At 31.8% G+C, this 26,478-nt stretch overlaps 1 protein-coding gene and 1 pseudogene across 3 annotated transcripts in view; one reads left to right on the top strand and one right to left on the bottom strand.

Annotated features, from left to right (window-relative positions):
* LOC105146025 (uncharacterized) overlaps positions 1 to 26,478 on the top strand; it is a 76,265-nt gene that overhangs the window by 7,749 nt on the left and 42,038 nt on the right. For all 3 annotated transcript variants that reach the window (XM_087410254.1, XM_011056041.2, XM_011056042.2), the window contains one exon: positions 21,915 to 21,975. In XM_087410254.1, coding sequence (XP_087266380.1) covers positions 21,942 to 21,975 — 34 coding nt within the window. In that variant the 5' untranslated portion in view covers positions 21,915 to 21,941. The remainder of the gene's footprint in view (positions 1 to 21,914; positions 21,976 to 26,478) is intronic.
* On the bottom strand, positions 17,396 to 18,997 carry LOC147910961 (uncharacterized; annotated as a pseudogene).

The following is a 26,478-nucleotide window of genomic DNA, read 5'->3' as shown; positions in this document are numbered from 1 at the left end:
TAAATATAAATATTTTTGAAAAATGCTATCACGTTTTTTGAAAAATTGCTTATCGAAAATGAAAGCCGGCCAGCCAGGCGTTGCAACTATCGCCGTTCGACGATTATTTTAAACGCAACGGCTGACCACCTCCAATATCTACTTGTCTGGCTGATACTTTAATTCGCTCTATTTCCAACGAGATATTTAACCTTTTGAACCGTAGTCGATTAACTTCTATTTTTTTTTAATGACGCGAGAAAATGTATCAAGGATTAAGAAATATTGAGTATTTTTATAATTTACATTAAAAAATATAAAGTTTCTTTTGCAAAATAAAAAAATTGTAATTTTGAATTTTTGAAGTCGCAAAATTTTTTCAATTTCTCTTGTCTCTTCTAGATTTTTTTTTTTTAAACATAAATACGATACGATACTCAATCTCTAGTTAAGTTCTTCGTCTTATAACGATTTCGAGATGCTGATATGTATCATTTCATTGGAATTTTAAGATCACCTGAGATCAAACTTTAAAATGACTTTAAGTAATAAAATCGAACACAAACATCAAAGATAATCGATCAATACTTTAGTGGATGCATTTTTGCGTGAAGTTCAGCTTATGCAATACTCGCATAAAATACGCCCAAAGCTCATGTCGGATCAAAAGGACAGTACATGACAATAATCATGAATCCCCGATTAAGATATGTCAGAAAAAGAATGATAAACAATACTAAGCCCCAGTTTTATAATTTCACATGCGAAATGCATTTAGCACTTGAAAAGTGCGTTTAATGCATTATGCAGAAATGCTACGTTAAAATCAGATAAACATTAATTTTGTCGTTGAAAAAATAAACTAAATTACTTAATCTCGTAGATTTATCTAGATAAATTAATTCTCAACCGGCACAAGAACGAAAATCGGAAGGAAATAGAATGGAATTCAGAATGAAATAGAATACATTGATGTTTATTTCAACTTGCTTGCAATACAAGTCACGGAAAGAAGATAAAAATATATAAAACTAAGGAACTAAGGATTGTATACATACAATAAAGTGTACTACAGTACACTTAGAAAGTATCCTTCCTCGCGATCGACCTCTTTCTCGTTAAAGGTCCATCTTTTTTATCATAAAAACTTGACTGTTCCTTTTTTATCTTTCTTTCTTCGTTTCACTTCTCTTTCCCTTCTTCTTAATCCTTGTTTCTCTGTCGCCCCAGGTGCACAATCGATAATTCCTTAACGATAATCAATACCGCGTTACGCAAGAGTGCCTTTAAGACACGACCCACGCGCGAAATGCATTGTTAAACCTTTACTGAGTGTGTCATGTTACAGAAGGAGTGTAAATCGTTGGGCGCGAATAGGCGTTTGCTCTGATTTTTCTCCCAGATCGCCACTGTCATTCTATCTCTTATCGTACTTTGCATGTATAAGTACATGAAGTGGATATATACTGCATGTTACCAAACCTACGCAGTTCCACATTTTTATAACTTTTATTCTATTGATAACTCTCTTATTATTGCGTATGCACTGAAAAAAATTAAATTTTAATAAATATTTCTTTGAATAGTTTCTAAGTAAACATTCCCTAAATGTAAAAATGTATTTATTTGATACAGAAATAATTAATTGAATTTGACATTTTTTTATTGAGTAATTATTTATTTTTTATGAGTATATATTTATTTATTGTAAGTAAATGTTTTACTTAGTACTATTAAAAATATTATTAAAATTTAGTAAATTTTTTTCTCACGGATGTAATTTTATGAATTTAATATCTTATATAATTAAATATATTATATAAGATATTAAATTCATAAAATTATTAATTAATTAGTATTATTAATTAATTAAATATATGTATTTTAATATCTTATATAATTAAAAATTAAAAAACCTTGAATTGTATCGAGATATCAAAATATTTACACTATTAAATTAAGACAAGATTGATCGAGTTACATTTATATATATATCTTGAGATTGAATCTTTAATCAATTGGCTTAGCAAATATAAGATAAAGGAATGAGTCCCTTGAGGGTTAAATAACTCTGCTAAATTAAACGTGTATACCCTGAACGTTCTCACTGAATTTCGAAAGTTCTTTGGTTCCGCGTGATCGATTGACGTGATCGAATCTGATAGACATAAATGGACTATTGATGTTGGAGACAACTACGTGAACACGTCCACGCTTTCATCATGAATTTAGTTTTCTTAAGTGCTGCTGATCCATTGTATTATTATGTTCGCTTCTTAAATATAATGTAAGTCTATATGTGTGTGTATATGTTTATCTCTGTATAATACTTGTCAAATCAAAGTTTTATACTCTGAGTTAAAAATACTCAAGTAAAAAAATTGACTACTATTTAGACAACTTTTGATTGTTCGCCATGAGATTCATGGATCTTTATCTCATGCATAATCTATCTTATTCTACTTTAAGAACCATTCTGAATATGACGGATGGCGGCCAATCTTTTATCTTAATTTCTATTCTCAGTAGAGTCCAGTTCAAATCATAAAAATTCCTTCAGCCTTTTAGCCGCATCGTTGAAATTTTAAGTGCAAATACTTTCAATACGTTGTATAGTATTATGAAGTGGTATAATTTTTTATTCAAAATATATCTATAAGTTTTAAAAGCTAAATCTTTATAAATGAGAGAAACGAATGAGAGAATTATAAACAAATGTGATCTTCACTTTAAGATCAGCGAAAGAAAGTGTAAATGAAAAAGTGTTCAACTTTCATTTAATGATCGCGAAATTTTCGGTGTTTGTGAAATCTCCTCTACATCGACAATTCGCGATGGCGTTAAATCGCAAGGGATAACATAATGAGGATAACGAGGTAGTGAGATTGGACAAAACGACGGGGCTGACTTACTCTTTCTTTTTTCACTTTCACGGCCGATTGCGACCTGCGAGTCGTCGCGTGGGATGACTTTCGTATTATCGGATAATGCCCGGTCGTTTTCGCCGATGCCGAACGACGTCGATGAGAGCCAGATAGATCTGATTAACGTTAATAATCGCGGGATGTAAACAGAACCGATGAAAGCGAAAACGGTGCTATTATGGCATTGTTATAATAGCGCCGTTGCTTCATTATAGTAGCGACAGCTCAATTACCGAGCGACACGTTAGATGCTACTGAATGACGACGAAGATTTATGAAATCCTTACCGTCGACTTAAGACATTATTTTTTCTCTCTATCTTTTTCTCTTCAATTGGATTCTCTTTGGAGAGAAACGATGATTATTTAGACACACATCAGAGTCGGTTTATCGAATACAAAAGGCAGTCCGCCTTTTATTGCCGTATTATTGCCGTTATAATGTAATTACCGTCATTAGTGAATTTACATAATGCGACGTCTTCATCCGTTCTACTTTGTTCATCCCACGTTGTTTATGTCCCGCTGGCGGATTATCCGGGCGGCTATTACCGTGAATATTTCTACCAGGGGGGCCTGCGCGTGCCCTCATTATGAGTTCGTTCCGCCGCCGATTTCTCAATGATATAATCGGATAATGGCGAAGGAGTACGGCTACGTTAAGTCCGGCGAGCGTGGCGCTTCAAGCACGTCCGGGGCGCGAAGGAAAGAAAAAGGAGAAAAAGAAAAATGCAAATTAATATGCACGCGCGACTCGTTTACCGCTTACGCGACTCGCGCGGCGTAGGTGTAATGACGTAATAATAGAACTCGCGGAGCGAAGTCGCAACAGCGCAACCCTTTCGCCGGAACTGCCATGATCGAAGGGCGTCACCTGTTGCATATCTATAAAAATTCTGGAGAAACTATTGGACTAAAATCGTAGTCGCGTAACGCAGTTTAAATTATGTGACTTTTGAGCGCATAATTTTAAACAATAATAATTTTTAAATAATAATTCTTGACATTACGCATATTTTCACGGATCATTTGCTCTTTTATTATGAAGATTGCTGAAAATATTACACCATTTGTAAACCTTGGTACCACAGTAATCATCATTATTGACTTGACAGTGGGACAGATATCCCTTTCTCTCTCTTTTGTGGTTTTAAAGATTGAGAGAGAGAGAGAGAGAGAGAGAGAGAGATTTTATATCGAAACTGACCTTCCTCTTATTAGCCGTAGAATGAAACTGCTGATTCCTAGTTTCAAGTAACGCGATTAGGAGCTGGACAAGTCTTTCCTGAAGGAGGGCCAGCGTTCTATTTCTCTTTCTCTCATTGTCTTTTTCTATCTTTCCGTTTCTTCTTTTTCCCTCTTTCCTTTCTCGCTTATTTTGTCGCCCACAATGTTTCTGTTCGTGGTGTTATCCGGTTGTATTTATTTACTGACATTGCGTTCTCGAGCTAGCTACACGATTGTGTACATAAATCCAGTTAACTCTTTGCACTTGTCCTTCTTCTTCTACCCCGTTATCACTCTCCTTTGTTTTCACTCTCTTTTTCGTTGCGATTTTTTCGCGCGAACTTCCGACTTTTCGCTTAAGTTGTGATGTTATTTTTTTACGAAAGAACCGTAAATGGCAGCTGAAATCATTTGAGAGAATTGATGATTTTATTGAATATAAATTTTTTAGTTTTGTTACACTAAATTATATTATTTGGAAGAAAAAAACACATTTATAATATTTTTTTACGAAGTAATATTTTCTTTGATTACTATTAGTAATATTTTCTTTGATTTAATATTATTCAATAAAATGAAACATTTCTTTGCATAAACGAATTTAGAGGATGTAATGGATGGAAATTAGGATTATGAAAATACTAAAGCATAAAATAAAAGGCTCATAGCATCATGAAATCTTTTATGTTGCAGAAAAACGTAAGTAATAAGATGAAGCCTCGTAAGCGAATCGGCCAACCACAATATAGAAATGATAGAAGCAGCAAATAAGCGTTTTTGATTGACCTCCTAAAAGATTTTATAGTATTATATTTTTTACTCTATTTTGTATAGTTTTTACTTATGAGAAATACATCTCCGTCGCTCTCGTAGATTAGCGACTTTAATGAATTTTGCTACTTATATGTTTTTTATGTTATATATTCATTGTGTTTTTTATCTTTTATATTCATTTTTTTACATATACATCTTCAAGAATTTTTATTAACATACTGTTATTTGGTTTGTAACGTTATCATTAATAAAACACGTATAACATTCGAAGTATATTAATATTCTATATCTTTTATTCAAATTAGACGGATAGTTAGAATGACAGCATTAATTTGATTCAGTGTGATAACTTTACAAAATTCTGGCAACGGTTAAATTTTTGTAACAAACATAGGATAGAAAAGAACGTAAAAGAATTTGTATTCATTATACAATCTTTCAAACAAGTCCTCACTACATAAGAATTTTTAATAGAAAAAAATTTTCCATATTGTATTAAAGTATTGAAAATAATTTAAAAGTTACATTCAATAAAAATTGAGGTTTTTAATTTTTAATATAACTTATTGTTCTGTTTAATATAACTTATTTCTCTAGGTATACATATTTAATGATATATATATTTCTTTTCTTCTATCACTGATATGCGATTAGTTATGAAAACAATTAATAATGCATTATTTAATATAGTAAAACATACTTTTAATAATAAATATTTGAAGCTTATCAGAGTTAATAATTTTAAAAGATTTTAAGACACATCTTTAAAAATTTATACAAAATGAAAAGAAAGAATAATTTTAAATGTTCTAAAGTAGTACAGATTATGGAAAACTACGTAATTCTAAAATTCTATATCTACTATAGTTCTAAATAATATTAAAAAAATGTGACTAAATTAAAATAAAAATGTGACTAAATTAAAATAAAGTTTTGTGCATTCCAAATTTTATCAAATTATTATAACATTATTAATTAATAATATCATTGCATTCAAAATTTTATCAGATTATAATATAATTGAGTAATATCTATTATATTTATAATTTTATTTTATAACTTTTGCAAAATGATAGTCAACATTACTGGTTTAGTGAGTACAATGTTCTTCAAGTTGTTAAATCGGAAGTAATGTCCTATCTCTCCAATTTATTATAAACTTACCTACCTTATATGCTAGTGATAAATATTAGCATCTTATAATTTATATTCTAATTTGTATGAAATTTGTAAGTAAAGCGATCACAATACGATAACTCTAGTAGATGTCTAGATAGTATTACAAGGTATCGTGTGAAGGTATCATCTGAAGAGATTGAGGTGCTTCCATTTGATGACCCAGTCGACGATATACAAATGTGTTCTATCTTTGTCACTTTCTGAATGTTACAGAAAGGATAGAACGACGCTTTGTGATTAAATTGTTGGGCCATTCACAACTTCCACTACCTAATAAAGCTATGATGGCTTTTGGATAATTCCAATCGCAAGATGTTGAAGAGACATAAATCCCAATCCACAACTTCCCTAACCAGTATCAGACTATCAGATCCCTCGAGAGACCCGAAATAACAGTCTGCGATATATTCTTATAACTAAGTTACAATGAATGTAAGTGCTTTCGAGATACACTCATATTCTTAATTTCATTTTTTCCGAAAATCGATGCTATTAAACTTAATAATAAATTCTAATCATTAATAACATAAACGTTTTAAAATTCTAAAAAAAAAAGCTTAGATATAAATATAAATTCTAAATATAATATGTATATAATATAACTTTTTACAATTATTACTTAAAGTAATATACAGTGATAGCCGCCAAGCGGCCGATAGCCTAATTAAAATGCTTAGATTATGTTTGTAGCTATAGATCTTATATCTATAATACTTATCCTTAATCATATTTACGTTTGCATCATGGGAAATCGCATTTGGAGTTTAGAGTTAATCACGTGTATTTTTATGGTGCACACAGAATCTAATCGTGAATGCTTTTAAGCGAACAATAGCGTATAGAAAAGAAAGAGGAACCGAATCATCTGAACGCTGCACAAGTGAAAGAGGCGAGGAAGTCTCGAAAGTGGTTAGAAAATATCCAAAATATTAGAAGTAGTTTTACGAAATTTTGTTTTGACATTTATAGCTAAAATTATAAAAAATTTTTATTAAAATTACAAAATTTTTTGATCTTTTTTTCAAGATTTTTCCTGTACTTCCAAATAAAAATATTAATTTTAATGAGAAAAGTTTAATAGTGAAAAAAATTTTTTTAGTTTTAAACAAGTAAATGAGAAATTACATCTTTCAAAAATTCGAACAAATTCTCAAAAATATTTTAATATATAAGAGGAAGTCGCCTACATCGTATCTCTTAACGTTTAAACATAATTATAACAGAAACACTGAAGAGATCAGAATATTTTTGTATTTATATCAAACTATTGTTCATTGACAATAAAACAAAAGAAATATTTTAACAAAAATGAACATTGAATTATTGATAAAATATCATATTTGAAAAAAGTAGCTCTAGTACGATTTGAAGACTAGATTAAATTGTACCACTTAAGATCTTAATCTTAAATCATACTTTTATGTGAACAATTATTATAGTTTTTTACAAAAAAAAAGATCTAAATTTTTTTAAAATCCAACAACATCAACAATGAATAATTTTTAGTACAATAAATTGCCTTTAAAAAACTCAATATAAACATATTTTTTTCTCATACAAATGTCAAAATATAGTAATTATAAAGTCAGTTACAATCTTAATACGTTATTTTATCTTAAATATAGTAATAAATATAAAGACCAAGCGACAAGTTTTATCCAATACTCTCTATTTTGAGAAATTTATCAACATGATGCACAAATATATTGCTAATTTGATGTATTTGCTGTATTTAAAAAGAGTTCATATAACTCTAGAGTACACTAAAGTTCAATTACACGTTCTGTGCTGATCTTATGTAAATCGTATGAAAATTTAGATCAGACTCCGAACAAAACCAATTTTGTTACTCGTAAATGAACGACTCGCAGATAAAAACAAAAATGACGGTATTTAAACCACTAGCGTTACATCTATGCCATCATCTTTAAAAAAAAAAGTTTATTTCATTTAGAAAATATAATGAAGGTACGAATTAATCGTCTATAGCAGTGTGGATTATGATACTGCTCAGATATCAATGCGGAATAAATTTCTCATCACTTACAATTAGTTATTTACGTTTACATTTTGCAATATTTTTTTTCTTCCTTCGAAATAATTTCTCATTTTACAGAATGTAATTTACATATTAACATAATCATGATGTTAAAATAGGATTGTCACTAAATTAGAAATCAAGGAAATGTTAGAGGAATTGAAAATGGTTAGAAAAATGATAGAAAACTTTGATTGAATTTTATAAAATTTTCTGGAAAATAAAAATTCTTGATTTTAAGGAAGTTTAATATACATACATCTACATACATATACATATATATATTATACATGCAGTTTTGGAATAATACCAACTTAACTATTAAATGCAAACAATGTTAACATTAATAGTAATTTAATTGCTATATTAAATTGTTCTCTCAATTAAATATTTGATGGTTTCTAAATTAGGATGAAAAAACAAAAATTTCAAAATATTGAAAGTATCAGAAAAAATTATAAATTTTGTTTGAAAATCAAGTAAAAATTATGGAATTTTGTGATAAGGAATTTGTGATAAAATCCATTTTTTTTTAAATTCTTAAATAATTTTTTTTTGTACCACGCGTGAATGGGACGATTAAATCTCCGTAAAAATGATGAAGTAAGCCGATAAGATTATATAGCTTTACGGGATCATTGTACGTTTTAATCGGCTGTCACCTTGTCAATTAAGGGCGTATTACACGACCTTTCGACATTTTCTGCAGCTTGTTCATGAATGCGGTCTCGGAACGATTGAGATGTCTTTTGCAATCGACTGGTCCCGAGGCTATCGTGCTGATGTATTAAGATGCGTTACACGCGCGTGTTTTGCACCTCTGCGGAGGGGGATGTCACGCTGTTTATCACCGCATTGTATCGCGGTAAAGATCCTTCGCTTCAAAGCAGCGGGAACGTTTCAACACGAGTGGTTCATTCAGCGGGCGAATGACACGGTTCGTTACGACCGCGCGAAAACCGCAAAAAGAGCAAAATACAATCGGTTAACCGAACGGTGAACGTTTAGAGAGAATGTCCGCTGCCCGGACTTACGTGTAATGTAATGTACGCCGATTGTATATCGGTATACGTCGATATATTAACAGTGCTCTACTGCTGCAACATAACCGATCCAATCAGTCAACCGTGAAATGCAAACGATCCTTCGCGTGGCGCCACGATACTTGAAATTTTCTGTAAGATAGTCACGTTGAACGATAACGTTCGCGATAACGAGAAAACTGAATTATTTTAACAATCGTGACATAAAACTTAATAGATTTTAAAGTTATTCTGCGAAAACACCGTAAAATATCTGAAAAATAAAAATATTCATCAATTATTGAGGTTACTGTTTTTCATAAATTGAATCATTCTTTTCTTCATAACAATGTGCATTTTCGAAGCAACGAGAAAAAATTTAAATTCTATGAAAAAATTTATTTAAAGTTAATTAACACTTTGACTGCGGCATAAATTTTTATAATAATTATATCTACACGGAAAGAACAGTTTTATCTGCATCATTGATGTAGTTTATTAGATTTCTAATTGCGAAAGTAGAACAAAAATCATTATTGAGTCGAATAAGAAAAGTCAATAATTCTTGTGAGTGAATGTATTATTCATGAATGGCGCGAATTAAAAGCAGTGATTGAGTCTTTAGCGGTTTTTCAGGAATCCATCGTCTATCCGTGCTGCAAACTCATTCGCGAACTAAAATTGATTTATGAATCCGTGGACAGATCACGTCTCAGAGGTAGACGACCATAGCATCCTATATATATAATATATATATAATTATTTTAAAAATCTTGTTCTGGAAAAAGAAAATAAAAAGTATTTCTCGGAAATCTTAAAATTTTTACAAAAATCTTAAAATTTTACATTCTTCTATTTCATAAGAAGATATGTGACTAATGTAAATTTATATACATACTATTAAAAAATATAATTATAAAAATAAAATAAATATTTTTGGGATGTTCTGAACCGTCTACTTACTCAAAAAGTTAAAATTTATTATTAACGATTATTATTAACGCGTTGAAACCAGGCAGGTGTCCGCGGAAAAGAAAGCGGTTTTTGCGGAGGTGAGGTCGAAATTATTATTCCCGTTTAGTCGCATCGATCTCATCGCTTTTCGGAGCACGGTGATTTATCGCACGATCTACCAACGCGCCGCCGCTCATTATTCTACCACGCTGACGAGCCGATCGTCCGGATAATTGGGTCTTTACGTAAGGTGATCGGTAGGAAAGTTCTGTATTAATCTGCGGAGGCGGAAGACGCGCGTGGCGAGTATTTCATCGACGATGTAGCACAGTTTCGATGATCGGATGGTTCAAATACTTAATGCCGCAAATATTCCGCAATGAAATTAATTAAAAGTAAGAATAATCGATAAATTAATCTCGATGAAATAGATGATAGATGAAAGAATGAAAAGGTTTTTAATAAAAAAAAAAAAAGGATGATCTTGATCAGATTATTATTTTAATGAGTTTAATTAAATACATTCCCATACAACGTGTAAAAGTTTGCACGCTGAAAAAATTTACTGAATCTTGATACATATTTCTTTGAATAGTACTAAGTAAATATTTACTTACTAAATAAATATTTACTTAATAAAAAAATGATAATTAAATCAAATTAATGATTTCTGTATTAAAAAATAATGTTTATATTTAGTAAATATTTACTTACTTAAAACTATTTAAACAAATATTTATTGAAATGTTAATTCTTTTTAGTGCAACAATATGACTGCAACATTTGCAAAATTGTAGTATTTTTTGAAACTGAAATGTCACTGCAATATTATTGGAATAATTTAATGTATGAGTTAACATAACATGTGATTTAGCAATTTAAATGTCAAAACGTAAATTAATTCACGTCGTTCAATTTTAAGCTTATTTATTCTACATAAAATATAAAAATATGAAATGTATTTACTCCTTTTTAAATTAAACATTTAAATGTTGCGGATACTTCGTGTCAGAAAGAATGCTTTTAAACAATTGCCCAGTTTGCACATAGTTGCTTAAAGAAATTAAATTGAGCTTAAAATTGGTCTCCGTTATCTCGTCGGAAATTCGTAACTTCCTGCTGATACAGGAAAGGGGTGAAACAGAGATCCAGATCGTCAGCAACGGCCGATCGACACGCGAACCTCCGATCAATTTCCGGCCTATCTGAAACGCGGAAACTGTAACGTAATTGGAGATCGATCCCACGTAACGTCGAGACGCGTAATCGCCCGAGCGAATTAACTGCCAGAAAGACAATGTAATCTTTTTCATCTGAACGTTCCGGAACTGTGTTCCAGAACAGCTTAATTCAAATGTGTGTTTAAATCAATAGATTCTTATTTTATAGAAACGTCTAATTGACTACGAGCCTGATAGATTAAAACACTTGATATTAAAATATTTTATTTTATAAATTTTCTAAAATTTTCTGAGAAAAAAAAATATATATAATTTAATTATATACAAAAATATTTTTAAATATGTATTTTATATTTTATAATACATGGTTTTTAGAAATTGCGCGCGCATTGCAACGATTTGTTTTGATTATATAGAATTAGAAACTTTTCCTTTTTTTCTTTTTCTTTTGTAAAAATTTACATCTGCCTAACTGTTCAATTCTCAGATTCAAAAATTTTCTTGTATGGTCTCGATCCTACTGTTTCTTTCGCAAATCTTTACTTCTATAAATTTAAATCTCTACATAGACTTGATTCCAAAAGTTTGCATCTACAGTTCACGACTTGAAATTTTCCTCGTATCTTCTCGGCGAGGAATCGACGTCGCACGAGTTTTTCGATACGTAGAGCTTCGAGAGGAAAGAAACGAGCAGCTTCGTGACTCGCCATGAAAGGGAATAAAGCCGCGCGATCGCACGATCGGATCGCCGAAGATTCGCCGTGGATCGGTTTAGAAAGTTAAGGATGCGCTCGACGAGACATCCTCTCGCTCTCTCATTCGGCTCGCGCATGAACGCGTCGTTCAGCTCTATCTTAATTCCGAGCTGTCACGGCCAGAATAAATCCTACGATAGAATCGCAAAAGAGGGTATACACATTGTTTCGCGACGCTGCGTTTATGTAATCACAGAATTATCGTCATTATTTCGCGTTTCGATCTTCGTCGGTGAAATATTGTTCGATCGCCGATTCGCAATCGAAGTTGGATAATGAGGATGCTCCAAGCTTTATAATGTAATAATGGAAATGACATGTGATAGAAGGATCCATCGATCTACAACAATTGCCTTGTCGATTTGAATGCGAATTAACATACGAATTCTTCATAGAAAATCATATACACAAATATTATATATTCATATATAGAATAAACATATTGAATATGTATTAACATAAATATATAATAAAATTATTAAACAGATAATATATAATATGCATATATATAATAATTAAATACATAATAAGAGTCTGTATTTAATTATATTAATTATGTTTAATTAAAAGTCTCATACTTAATTAAATCTGTTTACACATTTTCTAATAGAATTTTTTTAATTCTTGGATTCTAATTTCTTCCTTGTTAATTTATCTTAATAGAAATGGCTAATGAAAGTATTCTGATATGCACAATTAAACATGTGATATATGAAACTTCCATATCAGGATAAGTATTTTAAACGATACATAGATCTGTTACAAAATTTAACATCATCAAATATTTAATAGGATTTTCAGAATTTAAAGTCAATACTATAATTAGCAGTTCTTTTGCTCCGCCCTTATGAATATTTATTTATTGTTACAAATTTATTTTATTATTTATAACATATTTAAAAATCTATAATTCCTTTTTTATTAAGGATTTAAAAGTAAAATTATATATTTTTAACTATGTTAATACATATTCAATTAGAAGTCTTTTATATTTGATTAACAATGAGTCTTAAATTTTCTAACAGGAATTTTTTAATCTTCTTCTCGTTTTTATTTTCTTCCTTGTTAATTTATCTTTACAAGAATTTATTTTATGGATATTAAAATATGCGCTACCTGTACTTATTGATACGAATTAATAGAGGATAATAAATAATTGCTTCATTAATTATTAACTATTTCATGATTATTAATATATCTTTAAAGATTAGAGAATATTATTATACATTTTTATAATATGATAACATATATTCCAATTATCTGGACATGTAAAACGAGGAAGATAAATTCGCAACATAAAAATTCGTTTGTCATAAATATAATATATCAGCGAAATCAATATCTCTCTTAATCTAGAAAGTTTACTAGATTCAACTGTAAAGAAGTGACGCATGTTTACAGTGTGCTATCTAATAATTAGAGATTAAAAAGAAAGTATCATTTGAACGCTCCACACATACACATATACATCTTCGGAACTTGATATTTTTACGAGCTCCTCGTTACGCCGAGAAATCGATGAGAAGTAATTTATTCTAATTCCATGGCATCCGAGCGGTTTCGTTTTTCAATATCGAGATGCACGGATTACGCGAGAACATTAAATCTCTCTCAAAGATAACGTACGAATGACGACGAAAATACACAACTAATGCAAAGATCAATCATACGACGTGATATAATTTATAATTGCACTATAAATTATAAATTATCATTCTTATTGCTTCCGGCGTTGTTTCTCTTTTCTCGTGCACATTTATTTCCTCGTAAAATGTTTATGATTCTTGTCGCAAATTGGAAAACTTATCGTATTTCATTTTACAGTGCAAAAATGTTTAGACCGACCTTGAATTTCTTACTTTCGGAAGGAAAAGTGGAATCTGCAATGTTAATGTATGCGTAACGCGTCTCCGATGTGAACGATTTCGAATTCGCTTTCTTCCGTGTAAAATTGAGAGCCGACACGACGAATCGAGGACTATTAATTAGAAATGAGAAAATGGGCGGCTTCCTGGTTTCTCGGTATTCAACTAATGCTAAAAGTCGCTTGCTCTCAGTACAATGAAATTGTATATTTCATCTATCATCTCAAACCAATTATCGCCCAAGATATATACACTGTATATGAAATATAAATTACATCTAAGATTGCAATTATATATATCGTAATGATTATCATAAAAGTATCGAATAAAAAAACATTCCTAGATTTCGCTGTTAAATAACAGCGCAATACTGAGACTATAGAGATAATAGCTTAACATCTATATTCGTTAAATGTAACATTGAAGTGTATCAATGATTGCATTCAACAGAAAAAGCAGTTATTGTTGCAAAATTTTTTAATACAATTAATTTATATATTTAGATCCAGTGAAAGGAATTAAGAGCAAAACCAATCATATTAAAGAATTTTATAATACAAAAGTGTCAAAGCTGCTCTTCTGCTGAACGTAGTCAGTATCTCTCTTTAATTCGTTTTGGAGCATAATAGAGAGCATAACAGAGACTTAGACAATTAACTTATATTATATGTTCTAAGAAAATTTCAACAAAATTATTTTCAGAGTTGTACCTATTTCAATTTTTAAATATTTCATCAAGATTGTTCTTTCCGTGTTTGCATTAAAGGTATCTCTTTCTTTCTAAACAATGACAGCTTAATTAAAATGCACAGTTTATATCATATTTACGATTGAAATTGACTTACGATTGTGATTATTCTTTTGCCGCTTTTTGCGGGCAATGCGAGATTGAGAATTCGTCGATCGCTCGTGAGATTCGGTACGGTTGAGGGCGCGGTCACCGCCATCGATAAAACACATCATGCGTACATCGTGCGATACAAGATCGAAGGGGGAAAGTCGTTCGCCATGGAAACAAGCCACGGCCAAGCCGATGTGCCGGTTTTACGTAAGGTGAAAATCGTCTCTTAGGAGCGCCGTCCACGAGAGACGCGAGGAAAGTGCGCCGAAACGAGCGGAGACGCCTTGCGAATCGCGCACGTAAGCAACACGCTTGTCGAGTAATACACCTTACGAAGATAAATATGCTTTTTACGAGCAATACATTTACACGTAATTATCGCTGTGACCTCCGTTATTGGAAATAATATAAGACAACGGAGAAGGAATGCGTTTGTACCACGCGGATTATTTGGACGTGCAGTAAAAACGAAGACGCCGATTTACTGTACATTCCACTCGCAGAAACTTACATGTAACAAAAGGATTTTCACGCTGACAGAGAAACTATAAATATCTTCGGAAATCGCACTCGGTATTATTGAAATTGTCAATCAGCATACATTTAACGACCGCGGCGTTTCTCCTTTGACGATTGTTATATTGATTTACAATGCATTCCAGTGACAGGTGGCTCAACCATCGTATTAGTTAAGGAGATCCTAAAATCCTCTGTTTTACTCAATTATTTTTCAAATAAGTATTTAAAAAACTAACTGTCTTCATATAACACATTTAAAAATCCTTTTCCACAATCAAGGTATAAACAATAATATAGTTCAAACCAATCGATTTTATGTTAATAAAACGAAAAATATTGAAAAATTTCAGTTTTGTCGGCTTCTGACATCGACACGTAATAATATTTATTTTATATACCATGTTTTATATTTTATATATGTATGTATAAAACAATCTTTGGACTATTAGACTTAGGAATTACATAAACAATGTTGAATTCTCAGAATTAGGCTTAAGCTCGATTGCAGCAACGTTACTTAAACTTTAAGGCTTAAAATTCTCTCTTCTTTCCCCCTCCCCCCCCCTCTCTCTCTCTCTCTAAAGAAAGAAAGAGACAGAGAGGGAGATAGTTGTAATCTTCGTTTAACATTAAAATAATATTGGTGCAATCGGATCTTAAATATCTAATGAAAGATTAATTAATTAAAAAATTTGTATGATAAAATATGAATGCGTGCGATATTGCAGTGATGTGTCAGTGATATAAAACGTATGTGTGTAAAGTCCGGTTGCACCAACGTTAGTACTTTAACTTTAAGCAAAGCTTAAAACTCTCTCTGAGAGAGTTTTAAATCTTGCTTAAAGTCAAAGTAACGTTGGTAATCTAAGTCCTATTAAATTAGTAAACTAGGGAGATGACTTTAGGATCTCTGGGGGGGAGGGGGGATACATTTAGGCGAGTGAAAACAAGACAATTTTCGTGAATTTTCTTTTTAAAGAAAAGGATTATCCGATTATTTTGAAACTTAAGATAAAGTTTATTGTTACTTTTTACATTAACAACGTATTCTTTTTTGGAAAAAATTAAAAAAATGACGGAGTTATATATAATACAGCCGAACAATACAGCCGAAGATCGCGAAGCGAGTTATTAAATGATTGGATTTCTCTAATTTTTTGTGATAGTCTGAAACAAAAACGCAAAAGAGGTATTGTTATTCATAATTTCTCATTAAACCTAAAAAAAGTGAAAAAAATTGAAAATTGAAAAAATTACATACGAAAAAAATAGAATTTTTAGCAAAATTTTTGTTTAATTTTGCTCTGAAAAATATTTGCTACTTTAAAACATTGATTTCGTGATATTTTTAGGTTCAAGGAATTATAGATATTATTAAAATGTGTGCTAAATTTCAAAGTGATTGATGCAATAGTTTCTGAGTGAGATTTCCAGCTAATTTTGAAAAAGACTTTTGAGAAAAATGAGTTTAAAGTTTCGAGTAGTAGAAAGGTAATGTGTTCATCAAATTACCAGCTAGTCAACAATCTCAGGTACATACAATAAGTCTTCTGCTTCTTCTTAAAACTCATTTTGCTGCAAAAGTTGTTTCTTTTGGGCTATATCTCTTTAATGCTATCCAAGTTGCGCCGCTCTTACCATTTTATTCGAAACTCGTCAGTGCGATGAGTGCGGCATGATAACTTTTACATTGTTTTCCCAATGGTAATATTTAAGTCATGTTTTGCAGGATCGAAGAATGTCCTTTATTGAATATACCAGCAGCTATATATGCTATTTATTGCTATTTCAATAATTTTTTGTCCAGAATGTAGATGCTTGAGAGCCAAGCGCCAAACGATGGAATTAAACTTTCGTTGACGTTTTGCGTGTGGTCACCCAAACACATTTGTAATAAATTCTCGTAAAATTTTCGTTTGACAGGTCTTCATAAATGGGCAAAATATATATTTGTACTTCAGGATGAACAGGTACAGAGTGCTCAAAATGTGCGCCAGTAGTCTGAGCCTTTTGCCATTTGCATCAACTGTCTACTCCCGGCGAACAGTATTCGTGTTCTTCATCTTGAGCACAAATGGTAATAAGTGACCACTAATACTTTTTTTCATATCCTCAACACTCTCTCTGTTCACATTTCTTTAAATAACTAAGCCATAGTAGGAAGTGAAGTTTTTTTATAAATGCATCAGTCAATTTTCATTTTCCGCCAAGTTTATGCGTTTTCTTAGCATTTCGAAGTCAAGTCCCCATTCTTTTTTCGATATGCTCTACACACTCACTTTTGATTACCTGGAAATTGTCACCGTAAAATTTGGCATTTACAAATAGCGTTGAACGTTTTAGAGTCTCCATCTTCAATATAATTTTTGTACCCCGAATTTCTCGACGGATCTTTGAAACATTTCTGTCATTGCAGTTATTTCCATTTTTCCCGCAGAACCTTTGTGATTTATAGTACAATATTCTTCATGATCTGTATACCATTCTCAATATTCTTGAGTAAAATGTTTATTCTTCCAAAAAGTACAACCTTGACAATAGCTACTTTTAACTATTAAATCACTTTATCAAAATAATACCCTATTAGAGTCGTTACGCCATACAGAGACTCGAAACCGCGCTTTTTCCATGAACCGTCACCAGACATCTTCAAATTACAAATTGATCTTCCTTGTTTTTTATTTTCCTTTTTCTCTGTGTTTATAGCTTTCTTTGTACAAAGGTTAAATACTGTTTTTGTAACAGTGTACATATATTCTATAATGCTGTTGTACGAACTTTCAGCTAATCCGTCGCAAATATCGATGAAATTACAGAATAAATTCTCTTCTCTGTCAAGACCTAAGAGACGCATAAGAAATACGATTCTACGATTCACTTCGTATCCATTAATATCTATCAACGGTCCGAAATGTATATCTCAGCAATCACAGCGGCACAACATCACAAGTTTAAATCCAAGGCCTTGATTTCTAACCTTCTTAAACTTTTTTGTTTACAAAACAAATTATGAGATCTGAGAGAGCCGTGAATATAGTAAAAAATTCAATCAATTTATAAGCGTGCAAAGGATTCCAAACAATATTATCACCGCTGGTGCTACAATTTTCTTGCACTTGCACTTGCTTCAACTGTTTCTCCTTGCTTATTCGTGAATTGATTACCGCAGAAACGCCTTTTACTCAATGGTTTCGATGTTCGGGAATAAGATATTTCTTTGTTTCCTTTAGGATATGACTGCATTTTAAATTATCAAAAACGATTCGTACATACCGAATTCTGAGATTGAACTGATTGCAACTGGTTTGAAACGTTGAAACGCTCGTTTGGAAATATTCTTTCTGTTACGTATAAAGGTTTCGTAAAATTTTCACTCGAAAAGCTACACATATATTCTTGCCGGAATATCTGCTCTAAACGGAATAAGAGTTCAAAGAAAAAGAGGGAATTGCAAAGAATAGGTCTTCCCAGGGTCTACAGGGCTGCCGTCTTGTAACACTGAGGTCAAGGTTGGACATGTATCAAACATAACGTATTATACACGGTTTTTATACCGCATAATACCGTATGTTAAACGTATTATACATAAGAAACTATTCACAGTTCTAAATTGCCCAACCCTGACTGAGGCACAGCTTATAGCGCTACCTGGGACCATAAATTTTTGTATTTTTGTTAAACTTAACGAAAAAGTTCTCCCACCTTTCCCAGGTAACGCAACAAGCAGTGTTCCAGCGTTACAAGATGGCAGCTTGTAGGTCCTGGGTCTCCCTATTTCCTATTCCGAGCATCCGAATATACTTGTAGTAGCACGCTGTAGTGCAGAACGAAGATAAGTCACGTTTACAGGCTTTAACTTTGAAAATACTTGGAATTTTGCTCTAAATTTCCGTCTATAAAATTTTAAGGTGTAAAACTTAAGCTTAAAAGTCGTTGATAGACCACCTTGCGATTTTTCTCAGCTCGTATGTATGTGGTGGAGATATTCATCTCGTCTTTTTACTTGTCGGAAGGAAATCTATCTTGAATTCGATGGACCTGACAAACTGCGATGTATGCATACGCCCCCACACGTTGGAAAGCAGGCTCGAGAAATGATTGAATCGCACCGATCATTCATAACTGCCATATAAACGTACTGAAGAAACGCGCCGATCGCGGGACCGTGTATTATCAGCACTATTTATCGAGTAAAAGCCGAGCTACGATTCGTTATGATAAATCGAGATCCGATAAACGTCGCGTCGCTTTTACATTGCAATAAAATGCACAAACCGTTGCAGCTGTGCAGTTGTGCAATTTGTGACCTTGATGCTATTCGAATTGTAAATGATTGTGCCAAATATTATGCGTTCGTTTTGCAAACGACGAATATCTAGATAGATGGTTGTTTCAGTTTTTTGTATTCTTGAGTGCATAATTATTACTTTGATCACGCTTGGTTTTGTGCGAGAAGAGAGATAATTGCAGAATTGCAAATATTGCGAATATTACTTGTTTATTAATTCTAATACTGTAATAAAGGATAGTTTTGCCAAAATACTTAAAAATTTAGCTAGATACAGATCTAGAAATAATTATATTGAACTATTAAAATAATTATATTAATATATAATATATTAATATATAATATATATATATTATATTAATAATTATATAATTATATTAACTATTAATATTATGTGGGACAATTAATCTAATTTTTAGAATGTTAAAAACTTTTTGCAGCATTGCTCGTCATGCTTGAATTTTCTACATAATTATTTGGATGATCTATCAATATTATTTTCAGATCTGTATCTAAAAATTTGGAAATACTTTAGTAAAAATTTGGAAATACTTTAGTAAAATAGTTGTTCCATGCACTATTATTTTAATAACGAAATCTAAATATATGAAAATACTATTTTATTTTTTATTCTTTCGCTTTTTCTTTATATGTTGTTTTACTTATATAATTATATTTTTATAAAGGTATAAAAGATAAAAAAAATAAAAGAGATAATTATATAAAGAATAATATAACAACCAGGTAATAGTTTATTATGAAACTAAATAAATACTTTTCTTGACCGTCATGATAATAAATGACGTTTAAAACATCAACACGATAATTAATATTGCTTTTGAGTAATATTGCTTTTAACGTATCGAAGTTTAATAATAGAGATGAAAGTAACTTTTGCCGATAATTTAAAAATAAAGAAGTGCGAAGAATAAAGAGAAAGTTACATTACACAATAAAAACAAATCGCCTTTAAGAATTTTGTCAACGAAAATATCGAAGAATTATAAAGAAATCTCCGCTCACCAAGTCGAGATTCACATTATTCTCCCATTTTCTCAAACAAAACTCGTTTTTCTGACCGCGCAGTTATCCCGTTTAATAATAATTCGGGTCGCGAAATCCATCGTCCGTTTCTTCGTCGACAAATACGCCGTTATAACGTTAACTTGCGCGACCTGAATTATTTTTACCTGTAACACCGCCCGGTCATTGTTCCCTATAGACTTTCGAACATTCCCCTCTCCTCTCTCCGTATGCACAGGCGATCTTATTTATCATTTTTTGCACGTACGAAATCGCTATATGGCAGCGCTGCAGCCATGCATGTTCGATAATTCATTGAAATAAAATTAATAAAAGTGCACGCAAATGCACGATTTCTAACAACAAAGTTATTTAAAATGTTTCGAACATTGTTTTTTATTTTTAAATACTAAATAACGAAAAAATATAAAAATGAAATACAGAGAGAGAGAGAGAGAGAGAGAGAGAGAGAGAGAGAATCTATTATAAATCCATTCAATAATAATATTTCTTCAAACTTCTTAACATTATAATAATGAATCATGAATTACAGTTTGTTACGGCACAATAAATGTGAGATATTTCAAAAGCAAATAGTAAAACGAAAAAAAAAGGGAAAAGTAGTAAGATGCTAAGAAATTCTTGCCTGATCACGATGAGATTATAAAGTCGCAAAATACTAGTTGCTGTTTAAATTGCGTTCTTGACTGTTTCACCAAGGACTTTCGCTCGAGGAGTTGCCTAAGTTACGCTTAATTAATAGACGGGTAATTAGCTAGCTACTAACGGGGCACTCGATAGATCGACATGCACTGAATGCAGTATTGCGGTATTAGACCGCGTTTGTTCCTCTTCTCATGCCGAGGCTTCCAGGCAAATATTGACACTGGCGATAGAGATGTCACACGTCCTTTGAAGCTACTGACCGTCCGCAAGAGCATACAAAGATCGACGGACTGGCGGGACGAGTTTATTTGCCTCGGTTAATTCCTTTACGCCTCCGGCGATTTAGTAGCAATTAGCATGGCTAGTTATTACGTTATTACTCTCCAAGAGCAAATTGTTAGAATACCATTAACGTTTCGACGTTGACGTCGTGTTTCCGACGCGACGTCGCGATATATGAAATGTTTTCTCCATTTGTAAGATAATTTTATTATCTGTTACGTGGACCATTAAAAATATGCAAATATTTCCGCATATTTAATGCTTATATTTATATTAAATTCGATGGAAATTTACGTACGCGATTATAGCGATAATGATGTAAATATGAATGTATCATGAAATTTAATATTTAATTTGTTTTGCAACAACACCGTCTAATTTTATACTTTCTGTTTCAGGCTGAAGAAATCAATTATATCGTAGTCATGAACCTCGCGCTGCATGGATTTTTGCTGCAAAGTAAGTTTCTTCATATTTCTACCATTTTTATGGCGACAAGCAAATTTATAATAGATAATAATTTATAGATATTGGAATTAAATTATAATGAGTCTCCTATTTCAAATTGGAAAAATGTAAATATATGTATAAAGCACAAGCTTTATTTATTATTAAATTTATTATACTATTTAATATACTATTATTTAAATAGGTATAGATAATATATTATCTAAGTAACATATGAAAGAGATAATATATATGTTAATTAAATTACATAATCTTCTTATTATATATACGAGTGAAAATAAGAAATGTGGATGGGATTCAAAATCTCCATAGAATATTTCGTTAAATTTTTTCAAATATCACTGAGATGTAATTATGCGATGAGCGATAATAATTTGACTTAAGAAAAGAAATTAAATCAAATCATCTCTAATTACTTTTTAATTCGCGGAGAAATGCGATTCTTCCCAGTTGCGTGAGTCATCTCGTTTTTATGTGGGCGACACTTTTTTCACGATTATTCTCTGCGGCAGAACGCATAAAACTTGGCGTCTTACGATAGTGATCAATCTTCCTCGTTGTTTTTGAGAATTAAGGGGATGCTGAAGTAAGCAAATTATCGACATTATAATTATCGACAAAATCCTTTTACATTAAAGTTGACAAAATTAAGAGGTGATGCAGTGGACATTATACTAAAATTGAAAAAAAGTTAAAAAGTTTTAATTTTCTTTTGATTTCAATATAAAGTCCACTGCACCACCTCCTAATTTAGCGTCAACTTTAATCCTGTAAAAGGATTTTTGATTCCGTTCAGTCAATTCGAAGATTTTTTATACGACTGTAATGTCGATAATTTGATCATTCCAGCATCCCCTTAAGTAAGTACAGTTAAGTTGAGTACAATCTGACTTGCGTGAGCGCGATCTCGAGGATGTCCTCGAAAGACGCCCGGATCAGCTTGCCCGCTAACTAGGTTTTAGTGCCGAGACCAAGGTGTTTCCTACGTAGATGTAAACACGCGCGTGGCGATCGAATACGATTCAAGAATCGCAAATGAATCGCGCGAGCGAACGAGCTAACAGCGTGGCACGTTGCAAGAATCGCGAATGAATCGCCTCACGCAATCAGCATTAGAGATTGAAAAAGACACGGATAAACGTATAATAAATTTAATACTTTAATAAATAGTTACCGATATGTGTACGTGTATAGCAGGAAATAAATAAATATGTAAATATATAAAGATAGAATGTATAAAATGTACATTATTTAATTTAAAAGCTTTAAATTATATAACGAGGTATATCTTTTCTAGTCAACGAATAAGTTATCTATTACGTTAGTCATTAACGTATCTCTGAAATTGCTTCTCTTATGTTCAAGTTTTTATTGCATTTTTATCGCAGAGGCATTAAATATGAAAAGCCTGTAGACATTATTATTAATATTATTAGATATATAGAAAGAATGATTTTGCTGAAGTATTTAAAAATTTAGATAGCTACAGATCTAAAAACAATTTTGTTGGATTATCAAAAGAATTACGAGGAATCTCAAATATTATGAGTAATGCTACAAAAAATTTTGATGTTCTAACAATCAGCTTGAACGTAATCAGCATTCTACGTAATTATTTGAATTTTTATTAGTCCAACAAAATTATAATATTTTCAGATTTGTAATTAAACTTTAAAGTCTCGTCTACAATAGTCGCAAGGATTGTTTGCACGCAATTTGACAACAAATTCTACACGTCAACTTGCTATGCTGTGATTGGCTGAGCTCATGCGATACGCTTGTCGCAATTGCAGAAAGTTAAAGTTGACTCAACTCCGTATGACAAAAGCTCTTGAGAACATACGACATGCGACATAGACTGTGCGATTGTAGACAAGGCTTTAGATACTTCAGCAAAACTGTTCTTTCCATGTATAAAATCTCGAGGATAAAAAAATATTTATTTATTCTATGATATAAATTTAGAATATATATGAATCAAACATATATAATTAATAAATTAATTAAAAAAGAAATTAATGTGCAAGCTGAAGAGGGTATTTATTTTTTCATTCAAAGAAATTTGAGCGTGCAACTTAAGAGATATCCAAATCTCAAAATCTATGATGTTATTAGTTGAAGTATATAAAAATTCAGTTATATATATTCACGTCTGCGTAATATAGGACACCGCTTTATGGTGGTATCTGAAGGATGAAATAATTTCTAAAGTCCGAGCGTGTAAAGTCGCCGTAATGACGTAAATCACGTTAGCGCGAAAGATCATGGTCCGTAAAGTATAAATTAGTAAAAAAACGAAAGATGTCAACACCGGTGATAATGTCGGCGCCGGATGGAATAGGGAATTGAAGAATGAAAGGATGATACGGGCATTCTGTGCAAATCGTACGTAAGCGTCTCGTCAGACCACCAGCTGCGTTCACAAAGTATAAAATGTAAATCTCGAGTTCTCTCAAGGCGCACATTTGCAGGATAGCCAGATGATGAGCGCCTTACACACGGTTGCAACGAACATTTCGTAAGCGATTGATAGGATTCAAGAAAGCGCAGGAACAAAGCGTGTTTTGAATTTGCGATAATTTGCGCAATTCCTTAGCGATTTATTGTGTTAGGCTTTTATGTATAATACATTCTTACGTATTGTTACGTATTGTTAAAAATTGGAGGCACACGTTGAAACCTTGCGTAATTAAAAAAGACAGTACCATTAAAAGAACATAAATAAGAAAAAAAAAATAGTACCACGAAATCAGATTTTCTTTGTGAGAATATATACCTATATTATGTGACATAAATGTATAAATGATTTGGAAATTCATTTACATGAAGAGCATAATGTGTACCTATATATACATATATATATATGTATATATGAGGTATGAGATATGTACATGAAGTAATAATGAATGTAGTGATTGGAATGAAGGTCATTCTTAATTTACGATACTTTTCTTTAAAAAGATTTCTTGTATATACAGGGTGAATCAGAGTCGTTGAACCAACTTTTTATCCTATGAAGAAAATTATCTTTATACCTAATTGGATTGCTAATATATCGGGAAAAATACATTCTATATAGGAAAAGTAAAAGTAATACCTTCTATTAATAACTCGAAAAACATCTTTTCTGTTTAGAAATTAGTACCTATTTAGAAGAATTTTTTGCTAATAAATTACGTGATACACGCTTAAGAATGTTTTACTAGGCATTATTTTAAATTTCTTATTGTTACTTTCGTACAGAAATGAAATGACTATTAAGGAAGATTTTTCTTTCTACGCTTGACATAAAAATTCTTTTGCGTAATTTGTTAACCATAATGTCTACCGCGAGGAAGATTCTTATCAATTCCTGCCGCGTTCTTCGTTAAATTTATCACCGAGGCGTCAGACGTGGCCGCTTAGCTCGCGAGCTGTAATCAGATTGCATGCACGACGGTTCCTTGAAGCTAGACAAATAAAAGGTGCAATCAAACGCCCACGCTTCGCGCTAGATATGGGACGCAAATATGGGAGCTGTAATAATCGAGGCCCAGACTGCGCCTGGATGACGCACCGGGCGGGTCTATTTATCTGTGGAATCTATACGTTCCGCATAAAAAACAACGTCTATTGAAACCCGGCGACGACGGACGGAATGCGGCCTCGTGGGATATCCACGCGACGAACGTATGTATGCATCGCGGTCGCGACACGTGGGACGCCCAAGCATCATCACTCGTTTGCGCGTTTTATCGCGGCCCACCCGCGGGATACCTTTATCCTCGACGTTTTACGAGCTTCCGTTCATTAAGGACGTTTCCAGGTACACGCCGACATACAAATTTGTCGATAAATCAATTTTGATAAATTTTGAAATAACTAGCCGATAAAAAGGATAAAGAGCAGTGCTTCCTTTGCGAGAGGGCCATTTGTTCTTTTTGTTCCGGAAACCTATTCCATTGCATTCGTCCAGCTAAGCTACAAATTAATTGCTATTAATATTTCATTGATAAAAATTGCTTTTTTTCTCTCTGAAGTGTCAAAGTATTACCAAAAAATCACTTTTCTCCTTAAAATACTATAGTATATACCCAGAAGATTTTTTCTTGCTAAACACAATACCGTCGAAATTGATGGAGCATGTCGGAATTTTTAGTAAATTGGGATGAAATGAGCCAAAAACAATTTATTAAAATCCAAATCCACGAGAATTTACGTAGGGTTTTAATAAATTGAGGTGGATTTGAATTTTAATAAATTGAGATGGTCTTTAGCTCATTTTATCCCAATTTACTAAAAATTCTTATGTGTTCCATCAATTCTGACGAGCATTGTGTTTAGCAAGAAAAAATCTTTTAGGTATACATAATAATATTTTAAAGAGAAAAGTTATTTTTTTATTGAACAGCATCATTATAATAAAAAATCTAAAATTTAAATAGCCATAACTTGATAAAAAATAAATCATACAATCATGAATTAAAATTCAAAGCTCTTGAATTGTACTTTTAG

This window comes from Acromyrmex echinatior, chromosome 1 (genome assembly GCF_024713525.1).
Source record: "Acromyrmex echinatior isolate Ae372 chromosome 1, ASM2471352v2, whole genome shotgun sequence".
Lineage (NCBI taxonomy): Eukaryota > Metazoa > Arthropoda > Insecta > Hymenoptera > Formicidae > Acromyrmex > Acromyrmex echinatior.
The sequence above is the reverse complement of the archived record's forward strand: the minus strand, read 5'-3'. Positions and strand labels throughout refer to the sequence as shown.